At 39.4% G+C, this 18,698-nt stretch overlaps 1 protein-coding gene across 2 annotated transcripts in view; it reads left to right on the forward strand.

The window, feature by feature from the left end:
- Positions 1-14,194: 14,194 nt before the first annotated feature.
- Positions 14,195-18,698, forward strand: part of TRPM7 (transient receptor potential cation channel subfamily M member 7) — a 130,545-nt gene continuing 126,041 nt past the window's right edge. For both annotated transcript variants that reach the window (XM_082616879.1, XM_082616880.1), the window contains exon 1: positions 14,195-14,278. In XM_082616879.1, the coding sequence (XP_082473005.1) occupies positions 14,276-14,278 (3 nt within the window). In that variant the 5' untranslated portion in view covers positions 14,195-14,275. The remainder of the gene's footprint in view (positions 14,279-18,698) is intronic.

Consider the following 18,698-nt stretch of genomic DNA (forward strand, 5'->3'; position numbering starts at 1 on the left):
TTTACTAATTTTATTAATTTATTTTGGACTGCATTGGGTCTTTGTTGCTGGGCATGGGCTTTCCCTAGTTGCAGCAAAAGGGGGATACTCTTTGTTGTGGTGCACGGGCTTCTCATTGCAGTGGCTTCTCTTGTTGTAGAGCACCGGCTCTAGGTGTGTGGGCTTCAGTAGTTGTGACATGCAGTCTCAGTAGTTGTGGCTCGAGGGCTCTGGAGTGCAGACTCAGTAGTTGTGGTGCATGGGCTTAGTTGCTCCGCAGCATGTGGGATCTTCCCTGACCAGCACAGGCAGGCAGAGTCTTAACCACTGTGCCACCAGGGAAGCCCTATGATTTTCGTTAAAATAAATCAACCTCAGCTAAGAAAAAAAGAAAAAAGGAAAAAAACAGATAAGGAGAGGGAAGACAGCAGAAGCAAGAAGAACTACAATCCTGCAGCCTGTGGAACAAAAATCACATTCACAGAAAGATAGACAAGATGAAAAGGCAGAGGGCTAAGTACTAGATGAAGGAACAAGATAAAACCCCAGGAAAACAACTAAATAAAGTGGAGATAGGCAACCTTCCAGGAAAAGAATTCAGAATAATGATAGTGAAGATAATCCAGCACCTTGGAAAAAGAATGGAGGCAAAGATCGAGAAGATGCAAGAAATATTTAACAAAGACTTAGAAGAATTAAAGAACAAACAAACAAGATGAACAATACAATGCCTGAAATGAAAACTACACTAGAAGGAATCAATAGCAGAATAACTGAGGCAGAAGAACGGATAAGTGACCTGGAAGACAGAATGGTGGAATTCACTGCTGTGGAACAGAATAAAGAAAAAAGAATGAAAAGAAATGAAGACAGCCTAAGAGACCTCTGGGACAACATCAAGTGCAAAAACATTCGCATTATAGGGGTCCCAGGAGGAGAAGAGAGAGAGGAAGGACCAGAGAAAATATTTGAAGAGATTAGAGTCGAAAACTTCCCTAACATGGGAAAGGAAATAGTCACCCAAGTCCAGGAAGCGCAGTGAGTCCCATACAGGATAAACCCAAGGAAAAACACACCGAGACACATAGTAATCAAATTGGCAAAAATTAAAGACAAAGAGAAATTATTGAAAGCAGCAAGGGAAAAATGACAAATAACATACAAGGGAACTCCCACAAGGTTAACAGCTGATTTCTCAGCAGAAAATCTACAAGCCAGAAGGGAGTGGCATGATATACTTAAAGTGATGAAAGGGAAGAAACTACAACCAAGATTACTCTACCTGACAAGGATCTCATTCAGATTCGATGGAGAAATCAAAAGCTTTACAGACTAGGAAAAGCTAAGAGAATTGAGCACTACTAAACCAGCTCTACAACAAATGCTAAAGGAACTTCTCTAAGTGGGAAACACAAGAGAAGAAAAGGACCTACAAAAGCAAACCCAAAACAATTAAGAAAATGGTCATTGGAACATACATATTGATAATTACCTTAAACATGAATGGATTAAATGCTCCAACCAAAAGACACAGGCTTGCTGAATGCATACAAAAACAAGACCCATCTATATGCTGTCTACAAGAGACCCACTTCAGATCTAGGGACACATAGAGACTAAAAGTGAGGGGATGGAAAAGATAATCCATGCAAATGGAAATCAAAAGAAAGCTGGACTAGCAATACACATATCAGATAAAATAGACTTTAAAATAAAGAATGTTACAAGAGACAAGGAAGGACACTACATAGTGATCAAGGGATCAATCCAAGAAGAAGATATAACAATTATAAATATATATGCATCCAACATAGGAGCACCTCAATACATAAGGCAACTGCTAACAGCTATAAAAGAGGAAATCGACAGTAACACAGTAATAGTGGGGGACATTAACACCTCACTTACACCAATGGCAAGATCATCCAAAAGGAAAATAAATAAGGAAACAGAAGCTTTAAATGACACAATAGACCAGATAGATTTAACTGATATTTACAGGACATTCCATCCAAAAACAGCAGATTACACTTTCTTCTCAAGTGCACACAGAACATTCTCCAGGATAGATCACATCTTGGGTCACAAATCAGCCTCAGTAAATTTAAGAAAGTTGAAATCATATCGAGCATCTTTGCTGGCCACAACACTGTAAGATTAGAAATGAATTACAGGGGAAAAAAATGTAAAAAACACAAACACATGGAGGCTAAACAATATGTTACTAAATAACCAAGAAATCACTGAATAAATCAAAGAGGAAATCAAAAAATACTTAGAGACAAATGACAATGGAAGCACAATGAATCAAAACCTATGGGATGAAGGAAAAGCAGTTCTAAGAGGGAAGTTTATAGCTATACAAGCCTACCTCAAGACACAAGAAAAATCTCAAGTAAACAATCTAACCTTACACCTAAAGGAACTAGACAAAGAAGAACAAACAAAACCCAAAGTTAGCAGAAGGAAAGAAATCATAAAGATCAGAGCAGAAATAAATGAAATACAAAGAAACAATAGCAAAGATCAATAAAACTAAAAGCTGGTTCTTTGAGAAGATAAACAAAATAGATAAACCATTAGCCAGACTCATCAAGAAAAAGAGGGAGAAGACTCAAATCAATGAAATTAGAAATGAAAAAGGAGAAGTTTCAACAGACACCGCCAAAATACAAAGCATCCTAAGAGACTACTACAAGCAACTGTATGTCAATAAAATGGACAACCTGGAAGAAATGGACAAATTCTTAGAAAAGTTTAACCTTTCAAGACTGAACAAGGAAGAAACAGAAAATATGAACGGACGAATGACAAGTAATGAAATTGAAACTGTGATTAAAAATCTTCCAACAAACAAAAGTCCAGGACCAGATGGCTTCACAGCTGAATTCTATCAAACATTTAGAGAAGAGCTAATACCCATCCTTCTCAAACTCTTCCAAAAAATTGCAGAGGAAGGAACACTCCCAAACTCATTCTATGAGGCCACCATCACCCTGATACCAAAACCAGACAAAGACACTACAAAAAAAGAAAATTACAGACCAATATCACTGATGAATATAGATGCAAAACTCCTCAACAAAATACGAGCAAACAGAATCCAACAACACATTAAGAGGATCATACACCATGATCAACTGGGATTTATTCCAGGGATCCAAGGATTCTTCAATATATGTAAATCAATAAATGTGATACACCATATTAACAACTTGAAGAATAAAAACCATCTGATCATCTCAATAGATGCAGAAAAAGCTTTTGACAAAATTCAACACCCACTTATCATAAAAACTCTCCAGAATATGGGCATAGAGGAAACCTACCTCAACATAATAAAGGCCATATATGACAAACCCACAGCAAACATCATTCTCAATGGTGAAAAACTGAAAGCATTTCCTCTAAGATCAGGAACAAGACAAGGATGTCCACTCTCACCACTATTATGAAACATAGTTTTGGAAGTCCTAGCCATGGCAATCAGAGAAGAAAAGGAAATAAAAGGAATACAAATTGGAAAAGAAGAAGTAGAACTGTCACTGTTTGCAGATGACATGATACTATACATAGAGAATCCTAAAAATGCCACCAGAAAACTACTAGAGCTAATCAATGAATTTGGTAAAGCTGCAGGATACAAAATTAATGCACAAAAGTCTCTTGCATTCCTATACACTAATGATGAAAAATGTGAAAGAGAAATTAAAGAAACACTCCCATTTACCACTGCAACAAAAAGAATAAAATACTTAGGAATAAACCTACGTAGGGAGACAAAAGACCTGTATGCAGAAAACTATAAGACACTGAGGAAAGGAATTAAAGATGATATCAACAGATGGGGAGATATACCGTGTTCTTGGATTGGAAGAATAGTATTGTGAAAATGACTATACTACCCAAAGCAATCTACAGAATCAATGCAATCCCTATCAAATTACCAATGGCAATTTTTATGGAACTAGAACAAAAAATCTTAAAATTTGTATGGAGACACAAAAGACCCTGAATAGCCAAAGCAGTCTTGAGGGAAATAAACAGAGCCGGAGGAATCAGTCTCCCTGACTTCAGACTATACTACAAAGCTACAGTAATCAAGAGAATATGGTACTGGTGCAAAAACAGAAACATAGATCAATGGAACAAGATAGAAAGCCCAGAGATAAACCCCCGCACTTATGGCCAACTAATCTATGACAAAAGAGGCAAGGATATACAATGGAGAAAAGACAGCCTCTTCAATAAGTGGTGCTGGGAAACTGGACAGCTACATGTAAAAGGATGAAATTAGAACACTCCCTAACACCATACACAAAAATAAACTCAAAATGGATTCGAGACCTAAATGTTAGACCGGACACTATAAAACGATTAGAGGAAAACATAGGAAGAACACTCTTTGACATAAATCACAGCAAGATCTTTTTTGATCCACTTCCTAGAGTAATGGAAATAAAAACAAAAATAAACAAATGGGACCTAATGAAACTTCAAAGCTTTTGCACAGCAAAGGAAACCATAAACAAGACGAAAAGACATCCCTCAGAATGGGAAAAAATATTCGCAAACAAATCAACAGACAAAGGATTAATCTCCAAAATATATAAACAGCTCATGCAGCTCAATATTAAAGAAACGAACAACCCAATCCAAAAATGGGCAGAAGACCCATACACATTTCTCCAAAGAAGACATACAGATGGCCAAGAAGCATATGAAAAGCTGCTCAACATCACTAATTATTAGAGAAATGCAAATCAAAACTACAATGAGGTATCACCTCACACCAGTTAGAATGGCCATCATCAGAAAATCTACAAACAACAAATGCTGGAGAGGGTGTGGAGAAACCCTCTTGCACTGCTAGTGGGAATGTAAATTGATACAGCCACTATGGAGAACAGTATGGAGGTTCCTTGAAAAACTAGAAATAGAATTACCATATGATCCAGCAATCCCACTACTGGGCAATGCCTGGAGAAAACCATAATTCAAAAAGACACATGCACGCCAATGCTCACTGCAGCACTATTTACAATAGCCAGGTCATGGAAGCAACCTAAATGCCCATAGACAGACGAATGGATAAAGAAGATGTGGTACATATATACAATGGAATATTACTTAGCCCTAAAAAGGAATGAAATTGAATCATTTGTTGAGACGTGGATGGATCTAGAGACTGTCATACAGATTGAAGTAAGTCAGAAAGAGAAAAACAAATATTGTATATTAACGCATGTATGTGGAACCTAGAAAAATGGTACAGATGAACCGGTTTGCAGGGCAGAAGTTGAGACACAGACGTAGGGAACAAACATATGGACACCAAGGGGGAGAAGTGGTGGGGGATGGGGTGGTGGTGTAATGAATTGGGCAATTGGGATTGACATGTATACACTGATGTGTATAAAATTGATGACTAATAAGGACCTGCTGTATAAAAAATAAAAAATAAAATTCAAGAAAAAAACAGATAAATTGCAGTAAAATGTTGATAATCATTGAATCTAGGTGGTGGGTGCTTGTTTCTACTCTTGTATATGTATGAAAGCGTTAATTAAATATCTTTGAAAAATATTGTTTTATGGAGTTTTTCACAAGGGAGCCAAATTAGATGTGTGTTAATTCATCACTTTTCATATACAGCTCTCCTTATGTTTTAACTTTTTTCTTCAGCTATACATTTGTAGTAATTTGGTGTTAAGCACCTATATTGTATTTAAATAGTATTCAAAACACAGAGCTAATTAATCCAATTAATACCTGGTTGCTTGGTTATTTTATGTTTACGTTTTCCTCAGAGTGTAAGGTATACTGTAATAGGCTTTTGTGATCTTAAAGTATATTAGGTTAAGATTAGCTACCTGAAAGCTACCCCTTTGAGATCTTCATGAAACAAGATGAAAATCTGTTAATAGTGAGGCAAGTATATACATACTCATACACATAAACAAACATATATGCTTATAGCAATTCCATTTTAATGCCATTTAACTTGCATTTTAGGACCTTCCTTAGATAACCTTATAATGTTAAAATGTTAATAAATCGGTATTAAGTTAGGAGATACATATTAGCATTGCTAATACATAGTAGCAATAATGGTATCCAGTATCAGAAAATCAGATCTTTTTTGAGATCCCTTTTTTCAACTGTTACCAATATCCTATTTAAAGAAAACTTTTTTTGTGTGTGATCCAAAATAATTATCAAAGCAAACAGCTTAAGTGTCAAACTAGATAATCAAGTTTTAAAAATATATTTATTTATTTATTTATTTTTTTGCACCATGTCTTAGCTGAGGCACGCGGGATCTTCCTTGCAGCATGTAAGGTCTTTAATTGTGGCGTGAGGACTTCTTAGTTGTGGCATGTGGGATCCCCAACCAGGGATTGAACTCAGGCCCCTGCACTGGGAGCTTGGAGTCTTACCCACTGGACCAACAGGGAAGTCCCTAGACAATCAACTTTAAACAGACTTACCTTTTTATGTATCTTACCTGAATTTGCTTAAAAATATTGATGTACCAGTGGAAATGAATAACAATTCACAACTAGAACCACCAATTAATAATTTAAAAACTGACCATGAAAATTAAAATATATAGCACAGACTCATGATCCCTAAGATTCAAAATCACTTTTACGTACAACTTAATTGTTGATCCCCCAGTTTCATGTGATTAAGTCTCTGTCTCAGACTGAAATTTAAAGATTAGTTTTTTACATAAACTTCATTATTTTTTTTCCACTTTCTGGGGAAGTGGAGTCAAATGATTTAGGGCTAACTACACCATCTAAATTCGTTTTAGGAAATTATCATTGTTTATCATAGTTTAATGCATTTAGTCTTAGACCCCTTTAAATTTCCTGTTCAACCAAAGTAATCCATTCATTGTACACTCACATATGCTTCAGAGAAGTTCTTGTAGTCCCCAAAATAACATTCTTTATCAACACAAAGCTTTTGCTAAATTCAAAGGGAAATTTCTCTCTATGTTTTCTGATAATTTGTTCCAGCTTTTACCCAAATCTAGTCACTTGGAGTAGAGTTTTAAAACTTTAGGAAGAAATATTTTTCTTTTAAAAATAAACTAGGGCCAATGAAAACAGTTATAAAAAATGTTTATTACTTGTATATTGCATAAATAACATATATGCATACACTCTAGTTCAAGAAGCCTGATTTTCATCCTCTCAATTATTCAAGAACTATTTATTGAATACCTATGATATACCAGGTACTGTACTAAACTATTGGGGTTAGAGATTAATATTTGAGGGTCTTCCCTGATGGTGCAGTGGTTACGAATCCCCCTGCCAATGCAGGGGACACGCGTTCGAACCCTGGTCTGGGAAGATCCCACGTGCCGCGGAGCAACTAAGCCAGTGTGCCACAACTACTGAGCCCACGTGCCCTAGAGCCTGTGCTCCGCAACAGGAGAAGCCACCGCAATAAGAAGCCCGCACACCACGATGAAGACTAGCCCCAGCTCACCGCCAACTAGAGAAAGCCTGCGCGCAGCAACGAAGACCCAACACAGCCAAAAATAAATTAATTAATTTTAAAAAATTTGAAACATTCCAGGTATTTTTGGTGCCAGTTTATTAGCTTTCCTCTTACAAACAGGTTAATTCTTTTGAAAGAATGCAGAAGAAAGAAAATCCATTAATCCTCAATCCAAATTACTGCAAAATTTCTTGGAACTGGTTTAATCGCTCTGCTTATACAAACAAAGGATTTGCCAAACATTTATGAGGGTCTAATTTTAAGTGACAGGGAAATTGTACATAAAACATATACTTCATATATTGGCTCTCTTTTTAATTGTTTTGATGCTTTAATCAATTTTAATTGTTTTAATGTTGCCAGTGTTCTTCAGTTTTCGACACAGTGTCCCCTTCTCAGGTTGCTCAGGGACTTAACACTAGTGGCAAATCCGTTTAGGGAGAAATTAGAGCATGATTAATGTGAAAACAATCATATAAGCCAAATATTTGGACCTAGTGAAGTAAATAAAGAATCTTGATTAGCTGATTAAATAGTTTGAAGAAAAGATTTTGTGAAAGGCTGCATCATATATAATCTGTTCTCTATTATTAGTGACAGCTTTTTCAGTGTGTTTTACTGTCACAAGAGGTAATATAGCAGAAGGGTTAAGGACATAAACTCTGGAATTAGGCTGCCTTGGTTGAAACCGTGGTTCTGCCCTGTGCCTCAGTTTCCTCCTCTGTACAATAAGGATGACAATAATAGTATGTAGCTCATAGAGTTCAGAGGACTTAAGTTAATACATGTTGAGTGACTAGAATAATACCTGGCAGAGAGAAACCATTCAATAAATGCTTGCTCTTCAGTGTTAGAAAGTAAGGACTCTGATGCTTTCCAACTGTTTTACTATGGAGCCTGCTTTTACTTATCTGAATGTAAACCTCTATACACATCTGTGTGGACATCAAGGTGAAACATGTTTTAAATAATTGTGAGAAGTCATAAAACCTGGCTAGTGTCAGAGATAGTCATCACTCATAAACTGCACTACTTATCGGTCCCTTTAAATATAAATTACAATAAACTTGCAGCAATCTAAAAATACTTTTCCTAGGTTAAAATTTAGCCCCTTTATTATTAAATACCTTAAAACCACAAAGAATCTGCTAATGTTTAAAATGGTTGTTTTATAATTGCCACATCCCTACTGCAGCTGTTGATGTGTTTAAAACAGCAAAATGTGCTTCTGAAACATTCTAAATGTAAATACAACACCAAGTATTGTATATTTTTGTTAACAAATTTAAGTTACAAAAACCAAGAGGAAATTGTGGACTAATCTGACATTTTTTAGATTGACTTTTTGTTTTTGTTTTAATCCATTTCTCCTCTCTACAGCTTGGGAGTTATATAATCCATTTCTTTTCTCATGGTTCTTAATTTTATTTTTTTAAATGTCCTTATGAAACTTGAAGTCTAAAACACTACGGCTGTATCTATCTTCTTCCAAAATAATGAAAGAGACTTGGAGTGTTGGTCTTCAAGTATTTTTTTTTTTTTTTTTTTTTTTTTACGGTACGTGGGCCTCTCACTGTTGTGGTCTCTCCCGTTGCGGAGCATAGGCTCCGGATGTGCAGGCTCAGTGGCCATGGCTCACGGGCCTAGCCGCTCCGCGGCATGTGGGATCTTCCCGGACCAGGGCACGAACCCGTGTCCCCTGCATCAGCAGGCGGACTCTCAACCACTGCGCCACCAGGGAAGCCCCAAGTAATTTTGTTTACATACCACTTAAAATAATTTTGAGAAACTACTATGGATGGATGGATATTAACTAGACTTATTGTGGTGAACATTCTGCAATATATACATATATCAAATCATTATGATGTACACCTGAAACTAATATAATATTATATGTCAATTATATCTCAACAAAATATGTATCAGTGTAAAAAACACTATGTAACTCTTGTATATTTTATCATAATTTAAAATATTTGCAATAAATGTAATTAACAGAATATTAAACATTTAGAGATTTTAAAATGTAAATTTTATCACTTAGATTTTAAATATGATTTGATACCCATCATTATTCATTTAAGAAAGATAAACTTCTCAAGAATAGGAAATTTTGCATTATTCTTTTTTTGTGCTTAACTTGTGTTTCTATTCTACTTTGCCCATATGCTTTTTAAAAAATTAATACACTTTATTTTTAGAGCAGTTTTATATTTACAGAAAAGTTGAGTGAGAAAGTATAGAAAGTTCTCGTATACCCCTTTCACAACCCTCCTCCCTCCCCCCAGTTTCCCCTATTATTAACATCTTGCATTAGTGTGGTACCTTAGTCACAATTGATAAGCAAATATTGATACTTTGTTATTAATTAAAGTTCATAATTTACATTGGGATTGACTCTTTGCGTTGTACATTCTACAGGTTTTGACAAATGTATAATGACATGTATCCACATTACAGTATCATACAGTGTAGTTTCATTGCCCTAAAAACGCCCTGTCCTCCACCTATACATCCCTCCCTCCCTCCCTCCTCTCAAACCTTTGGCAACCACGGATCTTTTCAATGTCTCCATAGTTTTGCCTTTTCCAGAGTGTCACACAGTTGGAATCATACAGTTTGTAGCCTTTCAGATTGGCTTCTTTCACTTAGAAATATTTATTTAACTTTCCTACCTGTCTTTTCATGGCATGATAATTCATTTCTTTTATCACAGAATAATATTCCATTCTGTGGATGTACCACAGTTAGTTTATCCACTCACTGAAGGACATCTTGATTGCTCTGAATATTTGGCATTTATAAATAAGGCTGCTATTAACAACTGTTTGCACGTTTTTATGTGGACAAAAGTTTTTACCTTATTTGGGTAAATACCAAAGAGCACACTTGCTGGATCCTATCAAAAGAGTATGTTTATTTTTTGTCGTACTATCTTCCAAAGTGTCAGTACTATTTTGTATTCCCACAAGCAATGAATAAGAGTTCCTGTTGCTCCACTTTCTTGCCAGTAACTTGGTATTGGCTGTTGGGAGGTCTCAGCCTCTTGCCACATGTACCTCTTCAGAGGCTGTTTGAGTGTCTTTTTAAAAAATATTTATGTACTTTGGCTGAGGCGGGTCTTAGTTGCGGCATGCATGTGGGGTCTAGTTCCCCCACCAGGGATCGAACCTGGATCCCCTGTATTGGGAACGCAGAGTCTTACCCACTGGACCACAAGGGAAGTCCCAACACTTTTTTTTGAATGAATATATTCATCCTCCAGACCTGATTGCTCACTGAAGGTCAGCATATGTGAACTTCAGGGCTGTCTGATCACCTGTAAATTAAAGAATTTATTTTCAGTAGTTCAATTAAGGTGTCAGTGGGAAAAAATGCACAACCTAAAAGTTGAGAATTATGTTTTATTCAAGAACATTACTGAGTACTATAGCCTGGAAACAGACTCTCAGATAGCTGTGAGAAACTGTTTCAAAGAGGTAAGGGAGGAGCCAGGTTATCTAGGAGTTTTTGCTAGAAAAAGGCATGTAGTCGAACATCAAAACATTACTGCTAATTACAAAAAAAAGACAACTCAAATTAATGATGTTAGTGCTTTTCTATGTATGGGAAGATGCAAGAGTCTGGGCTCATTGAAGGACTTCCCTGGTGGTCCAGTGGTTGAGAATCTGCCTTCCAATGCAGGAGATGCCAGTTCAATCCCTGGCGGGGGTAATAAGATCCCACATGCCGCGGGGCAACTAAGCCTGAGCGCTCTAGAGCCCACATGTCACAGCTACTGAGCCTGCGCACCACAACTAGAGAGATGCCCGTGTGCCACAACGAAAGATCCTGCATGCCTCAACTAAGACCCGATGTAGCCAAATAAGTAAATAAAAAAGGGTCTGGGCTCACTGAAATTATTCCTTTGATATGTATCTTAACTATCTAGAGCCAGTATCCTGTCTTTCTCTATCCTGAATTCCCCTCAGAGCACAAGGTGATAGTGGCTGATGGCTTGATCATGGGCAACATTCGCTGTTTACTGAAATGGCAAGCAACATTTCTAACTCTAAACTAAATGCTGCAATTTACCAAAAATTTCTGGAGACCAACTATCATGGAGCTATTCTTGTTTCCTTTCTACACCATCCAACTATCATGGAGCTATTCTTGTTTCCTTTCTACACCATCCCTGACTTGTGGGTACAAAAAGGCCAGAGACACAAAGACCAAGGAGAACAACGCACTCTTATCTCATTTTATTTTGATTTTCTGGTTTGTTTCCACTTTCTAGATTATAAACTCCCTAAAGGCAGGAAGTGCGTAGGCCCAGCTGAGATCTAGAAAATAAACATTTAGATCCCTGCCCCAAGGGGCTGACAATCTAGTAGGAAAAAAAATTTTTTTAAACGTTTTTTTAGGACTTCCCTGGCAGTGCAGTGGTTAAGAATCCGCCTGCCAATGCAGGGGACACGGGTTCAACCCCTGGCCTGGGAAGATGCCGCGGAGTAACTAAGTGCGCCACAACTTCTGAGCCTGTGCTCTAGAGCCTGTGAGCCACAACTACTGAGCCTGCGTGCCACAACTACTGAAGCCTGAGCGCCTAGAGCCTGTGCTCCGCAACAAGTGAAGCCACTGCAATGAGAAGCCCACGTACGGCAGCAAAGAGTAGCCCCCGCTCTCCATAATTAGAGAAAAGCCTGCACTCAGCAACAAAGACCCAATACCGCCAAAAATTAAAAAAAAAAAAAAGAAAACAAAAAACCCCATTTTTTTAACCTTGGTCCTGCTGGACCTGCCAGATGGAGAAGGAATATACAATACAGGTGTACCTTGTTTTATTGCACTTCACTGTATTGCTCTTCAAAGGTACTATTTTTAAAGCAATAAAGTATTTTTAAATTAAGGTATGTAGTTTTTTTTAGACATAATGCTATTGTACACTTAATAGGCCTCAGTATAGTGTAAACATAACTTTTATATGCACTGGGACCAAAACATTTATGTGATATAGTTTAGTGCAATATTCACTTTATTGCAGTGGTCTGGAATGGAATTCGAAAAATCTCCAGGGTATGTCTGTAATTGAAGATTGTTCACAAGTATGGCCAAAGCTTGTTAGGGAAAATGGGTGGATCAGTTTTGTTGAGGAGAAGATCCTACTTCAGTGAATTGTGTTTTAAAAGGTTTACAAGGTTATAGCTATGATGAGTGAAAGAAGCCAGACCTCCTCTCCCTTCCCCCCAAAAAGTACATATGGTATAACTCCACTACATAAAACTTTAGAATATGCAAACTAATCTATAGTGACTGAAAGCAGATCAGTAGTTGCTAAGGGATGGAGATGGGGAGGGACAAGATGGAAGAATTATAAAGGGCAGAAGGAAAGTGTGAGGTGATGAATACGTTCACTGTCTGAGTGTGACGATTTCATGGGTGTATAAATATGTCACTACTTGTCCAATTGTACATTTAAATAGGCATAGGTTACTTATTGACATGTCAATTATTCCTCAATAAAGCTGTTTTTTTTAAAATAATTTTATCTATTTATTTTTGGCTGTATTGGGTCTTCGTTGTTGCTCACAGGCTTTCTCTAGTTGCGGTGCACAGGCTCCTCATCGAGGTGGCTTCTCTCGTTGCAGAGCACAGACTCTAGGCTTGTGGGCTCAGTAGTTGTGGCGCACCTGCCTAGTTGCTCGCTGGCGTGTGGAACCTTCCGGGACCAGGGCTCAAACCCGTGTCCCCTGCATTGGCAGGCAGGTTCTTAACCTCTGCACCACCAGGGAAGTCCCAATAAAACTGTTTTTAAAAAAGAGATAAGATCAGGATCAGACAGAGGAACTCTTGACGTTTTTCCCGAGGGTGAAAAGCAACAGTTAGTAAACTATCCCTAATAGTCAACCCTGGGCTGGTGTGAGAGCAAAGGAAAAGGAAAGACAGAAAAGCCACAGTCTTAGGTTCAGGTGTGTGGTGTGTCCGCGCCGGTGGGAGATATCTCTGGAGGGAAAGGCTAGTGCCCACAGTTAAAGCCAGAAGAATTTTTGCTGGCACAAGCAGGGGAAGCTAGAGGAAGAACATGATTTGGGTCAAGATAATTTTCCATTTTGGACTAGGAGAGAGCAACATGGAAGGCCTCCACCCTCGCTGAGGCACAGCTACGGGGCTGGAGAACGCTGCTCCAGAGTGCAGGCAGACGCCAGGCCCAGTTAGCAGAGACGAGACCACGCCACAACTCCCGGGGGGGATCCCAGGGGCCTGAAACCTTAACCCTCAACTATCGCTTCCTTAAGTTCCACTCCTCGAGCTGAGGCAGATGTTTGTGCAAGTCCCGCCTAGGTATCCCACGGAGAACTGGGGAGAACACCTTAGCCAATTCAGCAGACCCGAGGCGCCGGGACTGAGGACGCTCGTGCCCGACGCGTACGCACGGCGCGCAGGGAGGCGGCCTGGAAGTGAGGGAGCGCGCGCCCCTCACGTGATCCGGCCCGCAGGCGGCTACGCACACGACGCGCCCCTCACGTGGTCTGTCTCCAACCCCGTCGCCGGCGGAGGCGGGCGCGGGCGCGTCCCTGTGCCCAGTCACCCGGCGGAGTTGGTCGCACAATTATGAAAGACTCAGTTTCTGCTGCTAGCGCCGGAGCTGAGTTAGTTCTGAGAAGGTTTCCCTGGGCTGTCCTTGTCCGGCGGCCTCTGCTGCCGCCTCCGGAGACGCTTCCCGATAGATGGCTACAGGCCGCGGAGGAGGAGGAGGTGGAGTTGCTGCTCTTCCGGAGTTCGCCCCGTGAGGAGAATGGTACTGGACCCACGCAGGCCCCGGCGGGGGAATGGCCCTGGGGGTTGCGGGCAGGGAAGGGGGAGGACTCGGCTGGCAAGTGTGTGCGCGGAGCCGCTCTTCCTGGGGCTATGGACCGCCGGTTTGCTTTGAGGCTTCCGGACTTGCCGTGGCGGGACGGGAGTGCAGTTCTTTCGCGGGTGAGGAGCAGGAAGCAGGTAGCAAATCTGGCGCGACACCTCGTCGCGGGAATCCCCTGAGCGGAGCCCGGGCTCAAGCGAGGGCTCTTCGGGGCGGCAGAGGCGGGAGCCGCGGAGGACCTGGCAGAGCTGAGCGGCCGCAGCGCGCCAGAGGCAGCGCTCAGCCTGCAAGCTCCGCATCTCCCGGGAGCGCGTTCCTCCTGGCGCTTGTTGCTGGCAGATAAGGCAGCCAAATGCTCTGCTCAAGTTCTGCATGGAAGCGGAGGGAGGGCTGAGAGGGAGCAAAAACGGGATAGAGGATACGGCTTTGGAGCTGCGCCTTGTTTGCTGCGCAGCGTGTACTCCACAGGTCCATTTTCCTCTGGAGCCCAAGAGGAGGGATTAGACGATATTGACGCTAGATCTGGTTTGGAATTTTCTTTAGCAAGAATTAAGGGTTTTATTGGGGCGCTGCTGTAGGTACCGAGGCGATGTGTTGTCTGGATTTATGTCGAACTGCCTCATCCGTTGCCCTAGAGAAGGGTTGGTCGTGTTTTAAACCAAAGTTGCGAGAGGGATGCGGCGCATTTCACCTTTTGATAGAGGTTTTTGTTAAGGCCAGGAATAAAATTAGAAGTTTTCTCACAAAGAAAGTCATTTAGATCAGAGACTTGAAGAGCGGGTAGGTATTCCTGGTCAGTAGTTGAACTAGATAGGCTTCATGCAAACAATTCTCCCTCTGCTGGAGTTTGGTAGGTTTACTTTTCTCTAGAAACTAATTCAAGTACCGTACAAATTGAAACCACGTAAGTAGTTATGCTTTGAATAAATAGTACACCTTTCCATTATTTTCCACATTTTTGGGTAATGTAAAGTCAATAAAAACGTCATTTTACCTTTTTTCGTAATTTTAAAAAGGATTTGTTAAGTTCCTCTACCGACGCTAAATTTTAACATTTATTACTTAAGTGGATTTTAAGGGAATCTATTTTGGGGGGTGGGGAAGTTGAATCAAAGTGCCTTTCATTAAAAAAAAAGCAAACCATTAATACTGTTCAGCGATGTGTCTAGTTTTCCTTTTTTTAGATGGTAAATAACATACATTTGAACATACCACTTAAGTATTTAGAAAAAAATTTAGATACGTTAGAAGATGGAAATGAAGACGATTCACCATCTTAAAAGCCATTGCTTCCTACTGTTTGGTTAAAGCAACCAGATGACTTTGTTTCTAGTGACATTCTAGTTAAAGTCAATTTCTTAGTCTTACCTCAGGTGCTGTTCTTAAGTTCAGCCTCTTAATGTCGCTATCTACACACTTTGAAATCTAACCTTCAAAAACTGATGTGGTCAGAATTTCTCTTGTGTTTGTTGTCTTTCCATTTTTGTAGCAGATGCACCCCCCGCCCCCGAAACAACGTTTGTATGCAGCACTGTTGTTTCTACAGGGAGAAATTTTCACTTTAAAATTTGAAATTAAGAATCTGATTTTAGTTTTTACATTGCTTGGGTCCTGACTGCTATTGAGTTTTGTGATTTTCCCTACAATTTCCAATTAAATTACAGTGAAACCTTAGGATAACCTAATACTGAGGTTCTCCAATAATGATAATTTGTTGAGCCTCCTCAACTTTAAGGTCAACACTGTGACCTGAAAGTTTCCTGAAGTATGTTGTAGCTACACTGTATAATTCTTATTGTAAACTCTTGTTTAAGGCCTTTGCTTTAAAACTAATCAGCCAACAGACCAAAAAACAACACAAAACAAATAAAATACCAAGAAACACAAGGGAAACTGGAGTGGAATAAATTTTGTTACAAAATTAAAAACCATGGCTATTAGAAATATTTGTTTCATTCATTTGGTAAACACTTAGTGTTTAATATATTCCAAGCACTGGAGTGGCAAAGATGTGTTAGATAAGTTTCCCACTTTCAAACCGCTTACATTCCAGTTGTTTATAAAAGAACTACCTGTCTGTTGTCAATGGAAGATGCATACATCACAAAACAAACATTTAGTGTCTAGCAGGCTCTGTGATACTCTGTCTTGAAGGGCAGTATAGATATGCAAAAAGCAAAAAGGTGTGATATTACTGCATAGATTACTGTGAATGTATAGGGTAGTCAGGGAGAGAGAAAGGAAAGTCTGGTTAGGCTTGCAAAGGAGCTGATAGGAGAAGTGAGTGTCGTAGAGGCAATAGAAATTAATTAACCTGGAAATAGAAGGTATGTAGAATTTGGTATTGGTGGTTTTAGTCTAAGGGAACTGAGCTTTAGAAGAGAAGAGCATCCAGGGAAATCCCTGGTCCAGTGTTTAGGACTCGGTGCTTTCACTGCTGAGGGCCTGAGTTCGACCCCTGGTCGGGGAGCTAAGATCCTGAAAGCTGTGCAGTGCAGCCAAAAAAAAAAAAAAAAAAAGAGCGAAGAGCATCCATAGTTTATCTTAAAATCTGTTGTACGAGTACTGTATGTAGAAAGAGTGGAGTATGGGATGATTTATGGGGTACTAGTCTGGGAGTGTTATAAAGATAGGCAGGGACCAGATTTCTGAGGGCAATGTATGTTATGCAAAGAAGTTCGGATTTTATTCTGGAGATGAGGGGTCCACTGAAGGAGGAATCAGTATGGAGAGTGACCGTGTGTGTTTAAGCTGAAAAGAGAGACCATAAGGAGGCTGTAGCAAGACTGACCAAAATATTTAGGGCTTGAAGTAAAGAAGTAGTAGAAGAAAAGAAGGAACTGATTGAGATGTTCAGGCATTAGAATATTTAGAACTTGGTTCCTTTCGAGGAGGTGTGTGTGTGTGTGTTAGCAAATGTCAGTAATAAGAACCAGACATAAAATGAAAACATGTAATAGTTGAAGTCATTACTTAATATGTGCAAATATAATACTTAAAGGCAGTACTTAAAATTGTATTTTTGGCTTTGATTTATTTTTTTTACAAATTTATTTATTTATAGCTGCATTAGGTCTTCATGGCTGCGCGGGCTTTCTCTAGTTGTGGTGAGCGGGGGGCTACTCTTCGTTGCAGTGCACGGGCTTCCTCACTGCAGTGGCCTCTCTTGTTGCAGAGCATGGATGGGCTCTAGGCATGCGGGCTTCAGCAGTTGTGGCTTGCGGGCTCTAGAGTGCAGGCTCAGTAGTTGTTGCGCATGGGCCTAGCTGCTCTGTGGCATGTGGGATCCTTCCGGACCAGGGCTTGAACTCTTGTTCCCTGCATTGGCAGGCGGATTCCCAACCACTCTGCCACCAGGGGAGTCCCTGGTTTTGATTTTTAAATGAAGGTCTATTGAAGCAAACACTTCTAAAATTTAAGTTTGAGAGTTTTGCCAACCATAGATATTTTTGATACAGTACTGATACTCTCTTTCTTTAACATTCTAATGTGGGAGATTTCAAACTTGCAAAGGTATAATAGTAAAATGAATCACCATATACTCATGACCCTCTTCAACAGTTTGAAACATGTGAATATTGTTTCTGCTATTATTCCTCTCATTCCTCCGCAACTGGATAATTTAAAAGCAAATCCCAGACATGTTCCATCTACAGGTACTTCGTTATGTGTATCTCTAAAACTTTTACACATCCACAGTACTATTAGCACACCTAAAATTAATAATTCTTTGATATCATTAAATATTCAGTATATTTCCTTAATTGTCTCATGTTTTTTTCCCAGTTGGTTTGTTTGAATCAGGATCCAAAGAAGTCCACACAGCATTTGGTTGATAAATAAGTCTCAGTCTCTTGTATCCCCTCCCCCCGCTTTTTTGGTCTTGTCATTTAACATTTATTTAATGAAAAAAAAAATCCAGATCATTTGCCCTGTAGAATTTCCCACAGTTTGGATTTTGTTGAATGTATCTGTATAGCATCCTGTAACATGTTCCTTTCTCCTCTGTATTTCCTGTGAACGAGTGGTTAATCTAAAGACTCTATGAGATTCTAGTTTGATGTTTTGGCAAGACTGCTTCACAGGTAGTGCTGTGTACTTTTTATTGCATTACATTAAGAGGCACATGCTGCCTGGTTGTTTTTCTTTTTTTGATGTTAAGATTGACCAGTGGGTTGGTGTTGTCAGCTGCCTGATTTTGAGTTGTGAAGTTCCCCATCATACATTCACATAACAGTAGCAATTGATGATTATTGCCATTGCTCAGTTATTTCACTCTGGGTTTCTGTTTCTCCTTTCTTTTGGGGGGAACCTTTCAGCATATGATTAAATTTTACAGTGTTCTTTGTTGTTGTTGTTT

This window comes from Mesoplodon mirus (assembly GCF_964341445.2).
Source record: "Mesoplodon mirus genome assembly, chromosome: 4".
Lineage (NCBI taxonomy): Eukaryota > Metazoa > Chordata > Mammalia > Artiodactyla > Ziphiidae > Mesoplodon > Mesoplodon mirus.